At 43.5% G+C, this 12,602-nt stretch overlaps 1 protein-coding gene across 1 annotated transcript in view; it reads left to right on the forward strand.

Annotated features, from left to right (window-relative positions):
- The first annotated feature begins 7,192 nt into the window (after positions 1-7,192).
- UGP2 (UDP-glucose pyrophosphorylase 2) overlaps positions 7,193-12,602 on the forward strand; it is a 43,046-nt gene continuing 37,636 nt past the window's right edge. The window contains exon 1 of the mRNA XM_063115981.1: positions 7,193-7,436. Within this exon, the coding sequence (XP_062972051.1) occupies positions 7,418-7,436 (19 nt within the window). The 5' untranslated portion in view covers positions 7,193-7,417. The remainder of the gene's footprint in view (positions 7,437-12,602) is intronic.

A 12,602-nucleotide genomic window follows, 5' to 3' on the forward strand; every position in this document is an offset into this window, starting at 1 on the left:
TGCAATATAGCAATGTCCAAGCACATCATAAAGACAGATGTGATATTCTGAATGGCTTTTAGGCTTCATAAATAAGGCATTCCACCTATTCCAACGAGCCAGCTTCAGACACAAGAAAAGTTATTCTGGACTACTGCTTACTGCCAAACTGAAATGGGGAGAAAATGCTTTCAGAAGAGACAAGTATTGAATGGGTGCTACCTAGCCTGCAGACTACTCCCTCCATCTAAATCTAGGAGACTTCTACTGTTACTTTCTACTGTTAGTTTTTCCCTACCCAGTGCCTGCTTACCCTACCCTGTACCTGTTTGCATTCTCTTCCCCTCCTTATTGTTTTACTATGATTTTATTAGATTGTAAGCCTATGCGGCAGGGTCTTGCTATTTACTGTTTTACTCTGTACAGCACCATGTACATTGATGGTGCTATATAAATAAATAATAATAATAATAATAATAAGGAGAAGCTCTGCATTAAGAGCATGCCAAGAAGCAGGATATAGCCCTCTAAATAAACATATTAAAGGCATAATCCTACGCACATTTAGACAGAAAAAAGTCCAACAACTCCCAGCATTCTCTGGCTGTGAAATACTGGGAGTTATAGGACTTTTTTCTGCTTAAACACGCATAGGATTGCATCCTAAGAGCTTCTTTAAATGAGTGATTTATAGCATGTTCGTTACTGGATGTTCACGGGTCATTCTGACGATGCTGTCAGCCTCCTGCGCATCTCCCGCTCCTTTTCTCAGTTTCAGCATTACAAAATAAACCTCAGAAAACCTGACTCTTCTGAGATATGTCAGGTTTGTCGGATTTCCTGCCGTGCGCAGGGGAGGTTGTGCTATAAAATGCCCATTAGAGGGCACTGTCCCATTGAAATGTACAGGTCACATGGTCGCTGCTCTCTTCCCCATGTAATTCCGCTTGTTTCAAACGCGGAAGAGACCCAGGAAGAGATTGTCCTCAACTGTATGGAGCCTAAATTCAGTAGTCAACACAAACTGGAACCTGCCTTTCCACCCTCTTTAAACCCCAACCTTTTATACTTTTATGAAACCGATCTCATCACGCCCATTCTCTATTTCCAGTTGGATCAGGATTAGTTGGGCAGAGCTTCCTGAGGCTCACTAGAAGCTACAAGCCAGCTGTATTTATCATACATGACAAATTTATGCATGAGAAGTAGGTGTCCCTAAGTTGTTTGTCATCAGTTTTCCACAACCCCACAGTCACCTCTGCATATCATATTCTCATGGTTTATCTGCTTTGGGAGAATGAGAATTTCACTTGCACTTTCTGCCTCCTTAGGGAGGATGTGGCGTTAAGGCTTGTGAGCCTTAACTCCCAATTTCCCTGCTTGGTTGAAAACTGCAGAGCCTTAACGTTGTTTTTGTAAACTGTAAGTTTTTTGTTTAATGAATAATAATCTGTGTATGCTAATTGCAAGTGATTAGTAATAGAGAGATTAGTTATGTATGCTATAAGCTAACTGTGAGTACTGGAAAGTGTTCTTGGGAATGAGGTGTCATGCTCAAAAATGCAATCCATGGTGGCTTCGCATGTCATGTGGGGGGAGTCCCCCCCTGATGGTTCAAGTACCCATCCACACTTTCCCATCTTCTGCAGTGAGTAACGGGCCCCCAGGGTGGCTTGTGTATTGTCTGTCTGGCTCCTTTTGAGTCGTGCCAGCTGTGCAAACAAAAAAAAATTGTCCAGCCATAGAGTTGGCTGGCAAGAGCATCTGCCACTTCTGGTGACGCTCTTGCCAGTGCACACCATGTCTATCATCACGTGGCCCTTTGGATGACTGGAATGGGCACAGTGGCAGGAGGCCGCAAAGTTATCCATAGAGCAGGGAGGGGTAAGTAAATCATGGTACTCCACGGGGTAAAGATTATGTGATGGGCATGAACCGCACAGTTTTCCTACCCCTCCCCACTCCACCATAGATAATTTATCTTCCCTCTCCCTGTGCTACTTGGGTTTAGGTGAGATACCTTCATTAAGGAGCTTCTGAAGTCAGTAGTAAACTTGGCTGTATTGAGAAGCAGCCCTATTAGGGTTATATAGTAGAACTAGGAGCCCTGGTATGACTAGGTCTGAAATTTAGGATGAGATCATCAACATAAGATTATAAAAAGCAAGAGCTTGATCTGTTTAGGAGATTATCTAAATTCTGCCAACCATGCTTGCCATATAGGTAACTATAAAACCTTAATGATGAGGGCTTTGTTGATTGAGAGCAATAGGACTTTAAGTTTCTCTCTTGGTCAAGTGAGTCATAGACACACCTGTTCAGGGAAGAGAAGCAATCTAGTCAAATGGAGCAAGAATGAGTATCTTGTCTCAGGGCCTTTTACGTGACAGTGGACTAGCTTTGGAATGCTCCCCAGAGATGCTTGCCTGGCACCTACTGTCTTTCAGGTGCCAGGCAAAGACCTTTTATTTTCCTAGGCTTCCCCCTGCATATTAATAAATGAAGCAACTTTGCTTGATTTCTTTTTTGCGTATGTCATTCTGCTTTTAATTTTTTTGCTTTGAGGCTGTGGGGAGGAGCTATGCAGGCCTTTACTTTCTTTAATTTGCTTTGTGTGCTTTTTATAGAGTTGTGGCTTATAACTTATTTTAAAAGCGCATTCCTATGTATGTTTAGACAGAAACAAGGCCTTCAACTCCCAGCATGCCCCAGCCAGCTAGGTCTGAACATGCATAGGATTGTATGTTCTTTTATGATATTCTTTAGTATTTGACTGTACCCTGCCCTAATAATGTATTTGAAGGAAGGAGTATACATTTTTTTAAAATGAAGACATTAAAAAAAAATCTGTGATAGCCTACCTGAATTTTGCTCAGTCTATTTCCTGGATGGTTGTCTTTTTAAGTGTGCTTAAAATTTGGCTAGTGAAGAGTAAAGCATGCCTAACAATGTGATCCAAAGCACTTCGCTGCACCAAATTCCTATGAGTAAGTATGAGTAGGATTGCAGCCTGCCTTTTCAGCAAACTCCCATTGAAATCCACACCCACTGGTAAGTGCTGGTATTGACATTCAAAGCCCTAAACCATGGTATCCTTCTGGAACGCCTGAAGGGTTTGGGAATGGGGGGGGGGGGGGACACTGTGCTCCGGTGGTTCCGGTCCTACCTCTCAGGTAGATTCCAGATGGTGATGCTTAGGGATAGTTGCTCCTCAAAAAAGGAGCTGTGGTATGGCGTACCACAAGGTGCCATCCTATCCCCAATGCTGTTTAACATCTACATGAAACCGCTGGGAGAGATCGTCCGGAGGCATGGGGCGGGTTGCTATCAGTATGCCGATGACACCCAAATATATTTCTCTATGCCTTCAATAACAGCGTCAGCTAAGGATAGTGTGTCTCCTCTGAATGAATTCTTGGAGGCAGTAATGGGCTGGATGAGGAAAAACAAACTGAAGCTGAATCCAGACAAAACAGAGGTGCTAGCTGTCAAGGGCTCTGACCTAGGTTTGGAGGTGTGTCAGCCAGTTCTGGATGGGGCTACACTCCCCCTGAAAGACTGTGTTCGCAGTTTGGGGGTGCTCCTAGATCCGTCGCTCCAAATGACAGCCCAGATGGATGCAACGGCCAGGAGTGCCTACTATCAGCTTCGGCTGATATGCCAGCTGCGCCCCTTCTTAGAGTCAGAAGACCTAAAGACAGTAGTGCATGCGCTGGTAACCTCAAGGCTTGACTTCTGCAATGCGGTCTACATAGGGCTACCTAGTTTGGAAACTTCAACTAGTTCAAAATATGGCAGCCAGGTTGGTCACCGGTACACCTAGGGATGACCACATTACACCAACATTAAAATCACTCCACTGGCTGCCAGTTAGTTTCCGGGCAAAGTACAAAGTGTTGTTCATTACCTTTAAAGCCCTAAATGGTTTGGGTCCAGGTTACTTGCGGGATCGCCTTCGCCCATATAGTCCGCCCCGCACACTTAGGTCCTCTGGGGAGAACTTACTTCAGTCAGCTAAAACTAGGCTGACATCAGTTTCCCAGAGGACCTTTTCTTCTGTCGCCCCCAGATTGTGGAATGGCCTGCCAGAGGAGATTCGTAAAATTAACTCTATGTGTGATTTTAAGGCAGCTTTAAAGACTAGCCTTTTCCGGCAGTCCTATCCAGATCAATGTTAAATCATGAATTTTTAAGATGTATTGATTCTTGTTCTAATGTTGTTCCCCGCCTCGATCCAAAGGGAGAGGCATGTAAGAAATAAATAAATATATTATTATTATTATTATTATTATTATTATTATTATACAGTTTGGGGCCAGGTTATTTGAAGGAACGCCTCCTCCCATATGTACCTGCCTTAAGATCATCTACAGGGGCCCTTCTCTGTGAGCCCCTGCCAAAGGAAGCGAGGCAGGTGGCTACTAGGAGGGCCTTCTCCGCTGTGGCACCCTGGCTGTGGAATGAGCTCCCCAGAGAGGTCTGCCTGGCGCCTACACTGTACTCTTTTCGTCGCCAGCTGAATACCTTTTTATTCTCTCAGTATTTTAACATTTAATTTTAACTTAAATTTAAATTTTACTGTTCTAACTCTGTATTTTAATCTTATATCGATTTCTGTTGCGTGGTTTTATCCTGGTTGTGCTGTTGGTTGTTTTATTATGGTTTTAATTTTTGTGAACCGCACAGAGAGCTTCGGCTATTGGGAGGTATAAAAAAATGAAATAAATAAATAAATTTCATCATCTGAATGTCTAGCGGCTTCTGGGTCCTATTTTGCTCCCCAAAATTCCACGTCTCTCTGACTGAGTTCGGACAACACGCTAATCAAGGGTTGTTTCCCATTCTGTTCCTATTACCACCCCCCCCCCCTTCAGTCGATTAGGTGTCCGAACTCAGCCTCTGTGTGTTTGTGTTGTTTTTGTGCGCGTGTGGCACATGGCTGCAAAGCAGGGCTCGCGCTTCCGGCTTCACCAAAAGGCGGCGCGCTTCTGGCTCTGGCTTCATCAAAAGGCCGCGCGCAGCCAAGCAGCGGCTGAGGCTCCCGCCTTTTGCAAAGCTCCCCGCCTATTCTGCGTTGTGATTGGCGGCTGTGCTGTCCGTCTAGGCCGCGCAGCAGCACTTCCGCCTGAGCCACCTCCGCCTTGCAGCGTGAAGCTGGCAGCCGAGGAAGGTTGCTTTGCTTACCGCAGCTGATCGTCCTCCTCTTGCTGCTGCTGTGGGAGAACCCCGCTGCTGGAAGGACAGAAGCCTCTTTCACAAGTCTCTTGCGAAATATCCCGTAAAAAACCCACCACCACCACCATCACCAGAGCTGAGCTTGCAAATCTTTCCCCACTCCCCCCGGCCCAACCCCATTGACTGAGGAAATAGGTGGGTAATACCTGCGGGCTTCGAAGGAATTTGTTTTATTTATTTATGGTTTGCCTACAACTAAGGAAGCAAGCCCAGCCGGTGCAGTGGCTTTGGTGGCAGGGTTGGGAAGCAGCCTGAGGACAAAGCGTTAGCGGCGGCCTGACGTTAGTCACAGTCTCCCTGCTTCCTCCTAAGCTGCTGCTGGGGCTCTTCCCCTCCCCCCTTCCTCCGCTCTCTCCATTTATTAATTATGAGAGCTGTCCGTGTGGTGCGGGTGTATATTTAGGCTGCCGGCTCCTGCTGCCGTTGCAGCTTTGCAAAGGCTTTCCTTGTGTGACCTCTCTTAGCAGCAGCAGCAGCCCACCCTTTTCTCTCTCCCCCCCCCCCATCCAGGCCCTTGCCAACGTCTGCCTGTAGGAGGTGGAGTCAAGTGACACAGGCGAGAAGCTCCTGCGTAGGGAAACAGTGCCGGCCGAGGCCAGAGGCATTTCCCCCCTCCCCTAATTCCATTTTATGGGGCCCAGTGGAAGGCGCCCCCCTCCCTGTATGTCTCTTCTCATAATTCTGGAGGATGCTGCCTCTTTTCGTGCTTTTTAAAAGCTGGCGCACACTTGTGTGTGTGGCGAAAGGGGTGTGTGTGTGTGTGTGTGAGAGAGAGAGAGAGAGAGAGAGACTCAGCTGAAAGCCCCAAACTTTCTGTCCACTCCCACAGCTATTGTGAGAAGGTCAAAGCGAGTGTGCTCTGAGGAAATGGGAATATTTACGGCTTGCTTTGGCGTTATTGTGAAGAAGGAATGATAGGGGGAATTTTTATAAAGAACAGTCCTGATGTTGTATTCCTCCATTTCGCTACAATCCACTTATTTTGACTTCATAAGTGTATCAGTCGATCCTCGTTTAAAGGTCTCCTTCAGGAGCCTCATGGCTAGCTCTTAAAACAACATGCAGCTCCCCAACCAAGTAAGGTCTTTCGCAGGAATGTAGAACTTGTGCCTCTGGTGTGTTGTGAGGAATAATCTACAGTCCATACTTAAGCCATGATTGTACTCTGAAATAAGCCCTGTTGATTTCGAGTGAGAATACGCAAAATTGCAAGAAAAACAACAACCAGGAGCTTTAAATATCTGGAAACTCGGAAGAGGATGGGGGGATTTATAAGTGTTGTATATGATCCAGTCCAGTTCATATTTATACCTAAGTCCCGTTGAATCCAGTGGAGCCAATAGGTGTGCACAGGAATGTAGCATTAACAGAGCAAGAACAACCTTTACACCGGCGGGAGGAAACCCACCACAAAAATTAGCTGCCCTGCTTTCCTGGGGTTTCTCTGAAACCAGAGGGCAGGAAGGAGTTATAGGCATTTACTCCTGTAAACCCCCCTCCCCCAACTGGCACACGAGGAAATGAATTGAGCTGGTAAAATCAAAGGAGCCTTTTGAGAGAGAGACACAGAGAGAAAGAGAGGCGAGGTTGGCTGGGGACGGGGGCAGAGAATAGTTCCTTGGCCGAATCCGGATCTGGAGAATAGGAGTAGTTATACTAGGCTTTTCTGTGGAGACTGTAATGAATTCCCGTGAAGGGAAAAGATTGGGAAAGCGGTGTGAGCAGCCCACAGCTGTGCTGCAATACAGCTCTGTAGTGGTGGGGAAAGGGGAGGGGAAAAGGGTGGCGGCGGCGGCGGCGAGGAGGCAGGAGTTTAGTTCCGCCTCTTTCATTGATGAAATTTAAATTTTGTGTGGTTTTCCCTTCTCCACCAGTTTGTCCGAGTCATTTATTTCCGAGGATAGATGTAGGAAGGATCAGGGAGAAACCGGGCAGACGCAAAAGCCTCAGAATACCTTTGGTGGCTTTTTGGGGTGGGTGGGTGGGTGGCTTTATTATTATTATTAAAAAGAACCTTTTCAATTATTAATTTATAACTATTAAGTAACAGCTGAGGAAATACCTTTTATGATACGGAAGAAAGCAGCAAGGACAAAAAAAAGCCTATTTTCCTGAGCCTTTCGTGTGTGTGTGTGTGTGTGTGTATTTGGGGGGGGGGCTATCTTAAATTTATAAATCAAAACTATTTTCATAAAGATCCAAAATGTCATCATTTGCAAAAGGTAAGTGTAAGCACAGTTTCGTTTTTGAAGTGTGTAAAGCTGCATGATGCTTGTGGTTTGTGTGTATTTTTAAATTGAGCTGTGCTTTGCTTCACAAACAGTGGCTGCAGAAGTGCTGCCGTGATGGTCAGTGGTAGATGGAGGGGGCTTGAAAGAGAGTATCAGTTGGGTTAATTAAACATATTATACTGGAGTACTGAGGGGTTGCTCAGGTGACAACATAGCAGCACCAGTCTTTCTAGCTGGTTCCTTCAGCTTGTGTGTGAGTATGTAGGGCTTCTTTTTCTTTTCTCTAAATGCATAAAAACTGCAAAACCGGATTGAGGCGGTTGTAGCTGCTAGCTCTGAATATGGCAAATTACAGAATGGTTCTGTATTGAGTGAATTGTCAGTCCAAATTCATTGCCTGGCCTTTTGGTGTAAGAAATGGCCATTAAGGCTCTGTCAATCCTACTTCGTTGTAATACTCGGTTCAGGTAAATTTTGGCATAAGATCTTTCTGGTAGGTTATGGCTGTCTCCTTCCAGTGTCTGTGTACGTGGTTTGATTCTCAGAATTCTCTATTGCGAAATGGGGAATAGTCCATAAAATATTTCAGGAAGCCTGACAACTCTGATGCATTCCTGTGGCATTTTTATTTTTAAAAATGTATCTTTTAACTGTGTTTATTCTTTTAAATGAAAGGATTGTTGTACCTTTGAACAGTCCAAAGGTTTGTTAATAGAAGTATATTTTATCAGAGAAATAAGGTTTTCAGTATCTATGTAAATTGTGCAGAACAGTTTGAACTGAGATTATATATAGAAAGACAGATGTTTATTTTTTTCTGGATACTGTATATGCCGGTGCAGTATGAGTATAGATTCTGGTTATTGGAATCCCGCTATAACCCCATGGCAGACTGAAAAGAGAGCTGAAAGCAGAGATGATTGAACCTTGAAGTTGGCAGCCTGAAAGTGATCCAGCTATAACCAACCAACTCTGTACAGCAAAGACTATAACATTTTCTTTTTGCATGGTGTTGCAATTTTAAAAGCTCAGTATTGGAAGAAGCCATTTTGCATAAAATGGTTTCACTTAATATTTCTGAAAGTGCTAGTTTTATCAAGATTAAGTTTACACATTTGGAAATGTCCTTTGCTATGACAGCAACCCTGCATGATATTTCATAGCCTGGTGATAATTAGCATTAGGTGGAAAGTTGAGGTGTTTACAGTTCTTCTTTATACCATTGATGAAATTGTTTGAAACTGTTAGCTTGATGCTTCATGGTATGTCAGACTTTACTCTCTTAAATACAATTTTTTAAAAAATGTGTCTAGAGAAATATACACTAGGGTACATAGAATGCAAGTTTATTTTAAGAAGGCTAAAATGTAGAATATGTCTAATGTATAGTTATATCAACAAGAGTGGGCAAATGAAAATGAACATTATCTTTAAGAAACAATATATGCTTTTCTCCTAGTATATTTGCGGTTTTAAGAAAGCATTAAATATTTACAGTGCTTTACTTACAATAGTTTGTAGATGGACATTAAACCTGGAATCCTTTTCCCACTAACCTGGGAGTAAGTCCCACTGAAAGCAGTTGGACTTACTTCTGAGTAGACATGCATAGGGTTGTGCTATAAGAAGTTACTGTTAACAAACTAGTTAGTAGCAATCCATGGCCAATATGTGGTTTGGGCTCTGATTTTTCAGCCAGTAAAGCATGCTTAATACCTGAGTGTATGATATGTTTTAAAAAAAATGATTGGAGTTACTTAGCTATGTGGTAATATCTCTAACTAATAGTTTTTATAACTTAGGCTTCTCCCCCAAATGAGCATCATGATTCCCTCCTATATGGAGAGTTTTATGTCACATTTCCATATACTGTGTTCCATCTTTCCCAAATCTGGTGCCCTCCAGAAGTGTTTTATCTATAACAACTATTACTCCTGACTGTTGGCCATACTGGTTGGAAGGTACCAGGTTGGGGAAGGCTGCTGTCCATTGAAGCAAATCAGCCTTGATACGAATCTCTGCTGAATTATATTTAGGGCATTGCCTCTCCATCTGTAATAGTATTTTGGTCATTGTTGCCTGATATTTTCTTTCTAGAACTACAATTTTATTTCAGGTATCTGAACAGCACCATGTACATTGATGGTGCTATATAAATAAATAATAATAATAATAATAATAATAAAATGGCATCAATGCTAGGGGTGAAATAATGACTGAACTAAAATATATAGCAAAAATCACCTAGATTTCTGAATTGTTGACAAATTTTGAAGCTGTTTGGAGGTAGGATCTATGTTGAAAGATTTGAAGTATTGTAATATGATACCTTAAAAAACAGTATCCATAAAACATGGACCCAGTGCTGCTGAAGTTAAGCACTTGTAAGACTGCAATCCTATGCATACTTATTTCAGTATGCTTGGGAGTAAACATGAATAAGAATGGAATAACATATTGATTTCATTGAAACAGAGCACATGCTTAACTCTGGCACTGAAATCAATACTTAAAGTGCTTAGCTTTGGGGGGATAATGCTCACTGCTCTCTTAAACTCCATATTCACTGCCAGATTATCTCACTTATTTTGTACTACTCCCTTGGACAGATAATCAGGGCTTGGTTCAGACTAGTATGACATCACACTGTTTACTCAGACTCTATTATATATAATGCTATATTTTGGAAACTTGTTAATAAATAATTATTAGAAGAGATAGAAGCCACATTTCTACCTTTCGTCTTGCTCTTAACATTTAATTGGTGCATGCATCATAACTTTGACAAATCATATTGACAATCAAGAGCTGTCTGCATACAATTTCATTTTACAATGGTATAGTTACTGTCCTTGTTCATATGGTTATGCTCTGATTAACCCTGTGTGTGTGGCTGGATTTCCTAATTTCCCTCACTGGTGCAACTTGCCATGTCATCTGAATGACTTGTTTGAGGAGGCAGCAGCCCTCCAATAACCCATGGACTGTTGTTGGGTAATTTGAATATTGCTTCCCCCTCCCCTTTGAAAGAAGTCATGCTGTCCAGACTCTGGCAAAGGTAATTAGGGAAATCCAGCTGGCATGTGCAGCAGGAGAAATACGCCACAGTGGCTTATTTCCCTTGCTGGGTTCATGTGAACCAGCCCATTGCCTTCCCATATAGTTGTACCACAGTTGAGCTAGTTTTTCTATTTCAGTTGTGGCAAATAACTGTTCTAAGTTTGCAGATTTTCTTGTTTCTTCTCTTTTCTGACAATAGATAATAAGGCACCACTTAATATCTGGAAATTTTAGCTGGACCAGAATAGAGCAGCGAGATTGTTAACAGGGACTGGCCAATGAGATCCTTTTATTTATTTATTTCATTTCTGGATGTCCCAATTGCCGAGGCTGTCTGGGCAGTTCACAGAAATCAAAACCATAAAGTACAATTTAAAATATAAAACTTAAAGCACAATGTAAAAACACAATATCAAAGTACAATATAAAAGAACAACCAGAATAAAACCAAGCAGCAATGCAAAGATATAAAATACAGATTTAAAACAGGAAAATTAAAAGACTAAAGTGATAAAATGTTAAAATACTGGGAAATAAAAAGGTCTTCATCTGGCCTCGAAAAGAGTATAAGCGAACCTCTCTGGGGAGCTTATTTCACAGCTGGGGTGCCACAACAGAGAAGGCCTTCCTCCTGGTAGCTACCTGCCTCCCTTCCTTTGGCAGGGGATCATGGAGAAGGTCCCCTGAGGATTATCTTAGTGTCTGGGCAGGTACATATGGGAGGCATTCCTTTAGGTAACCTGTCCCCAAGCTGTTTAGGGCTTAAAATGTTAATACTAGCACTTTGAATCAGGCCTGGACCAGCAGCCAGTGAAGCTGAAAAAGTACTGGCGTAATGTGGTCTTTTTGGCCAGTCTGTGTTAACAGTTTTGCTGCCCTGTTTTGTACATGCTGAAGTTTCTGGACTGTTTTCAAAGGCAGCCCCTTTGTAAACTGCTCAGAGAGCTTTGGCTATGGGGCGGTATATAAATGTAATAAATAATAATAATAACACAGTAATTCAGACAAGAGGTTATCTGAGCATGGATAACTGTAGCTAGGCTATCTCTGTCCAGATAAGGGCGCAGTTGGTATATCAGCCTAAGCTGATAAAAGGTGCTCCTTGCCACTGAGTCCACCTGTACCTCAAGTGACAGTTCTGGATCCAAGAGCACCTCCATACCACGAACCCAGTCCTTTATGGGGAATGCAACCCCCTCCATAATAGGTTGATCATCACCTAGCTGAACAGACGAACCATCCACTAACAGTACCTCTGTGTTGTCTGGATTGAGTCTCAGTTTGTTGGTCCTCATCCAGTCCATTACCATGCCCAGGCACTGATTCACCTGAGTTTGATGAAAAAGAGAGGTAGAGCTGGATGTCATCCACATATTGATGACACCTCAGCCCACATCTCTGGATAACCTCTCCCAGCGGTTTCATGTAGATATTGAACAGTGTAGGGGATAAAGGAGTGCCCTGTGGAACCCCATGGCCTAGGTGCCATGGCACAGAGCAATAATCCCCCAGCACCACCTTCTGGAATCGGCCATCCTAGTAGGAGTGGAACCACTGCAACACAGTACCTCCAACTCCTAGCCTAGACAGCCTATCCAGAAGGATACCATGGTCGATGGTATCGAAAGCTGCTGGAGTGGGCGGTACACCAGCAGAATCCCTAATCTGTCTAAGGTACGCAACATAAAGTAGAGACACTCAAGACTTGCGCTCGAATGAACAGGAAGCCCAGAGAGGGGGGGATTGTATTTCTACAAACCATAGTAACCCCTGGCCCTCAAGTCAGTGCTGGTGCTGCACTGAGTACCCAGGAGGGCAGAGTTGGGACAGAGTAACCCCTGCCAGTTCACTCACCCAAGTCTCAGTGATACATACCAGGTCACACACACCCTCCTTAATCAGATCATGGCTGAGGGAGATTTTGTTTTGGACTGACCTGGAATTCAGCAGCAGCACCAAACCCGAGGGCACGCTGGTAAGGCTGCCAGGAAACAACCAGTTGGGGGAAGAACTAGAAGAGGGGATAGCTGTAAGAAATCTAGCTGGCCATACCTCCCCCTACCTGTGATCATAGTTATGAGGACACCCCCTTGCCCC

Source organism: Elgaria multicarinata, chromosome 2 (genome assembly GCF_023053635.1).
Source record: "Elgaria multicarinata webbii isolate HBS135686 ecotype San Diego chromosome 2, rElgMul1.1.pri, whole genome shotgun sequence".
Lineage (NCBI taxonomy): Eukaryota > Metazoa > Chordata > Lepidosauria > Squamata > Anguidae > Elgaria > Elgaria multicarinata.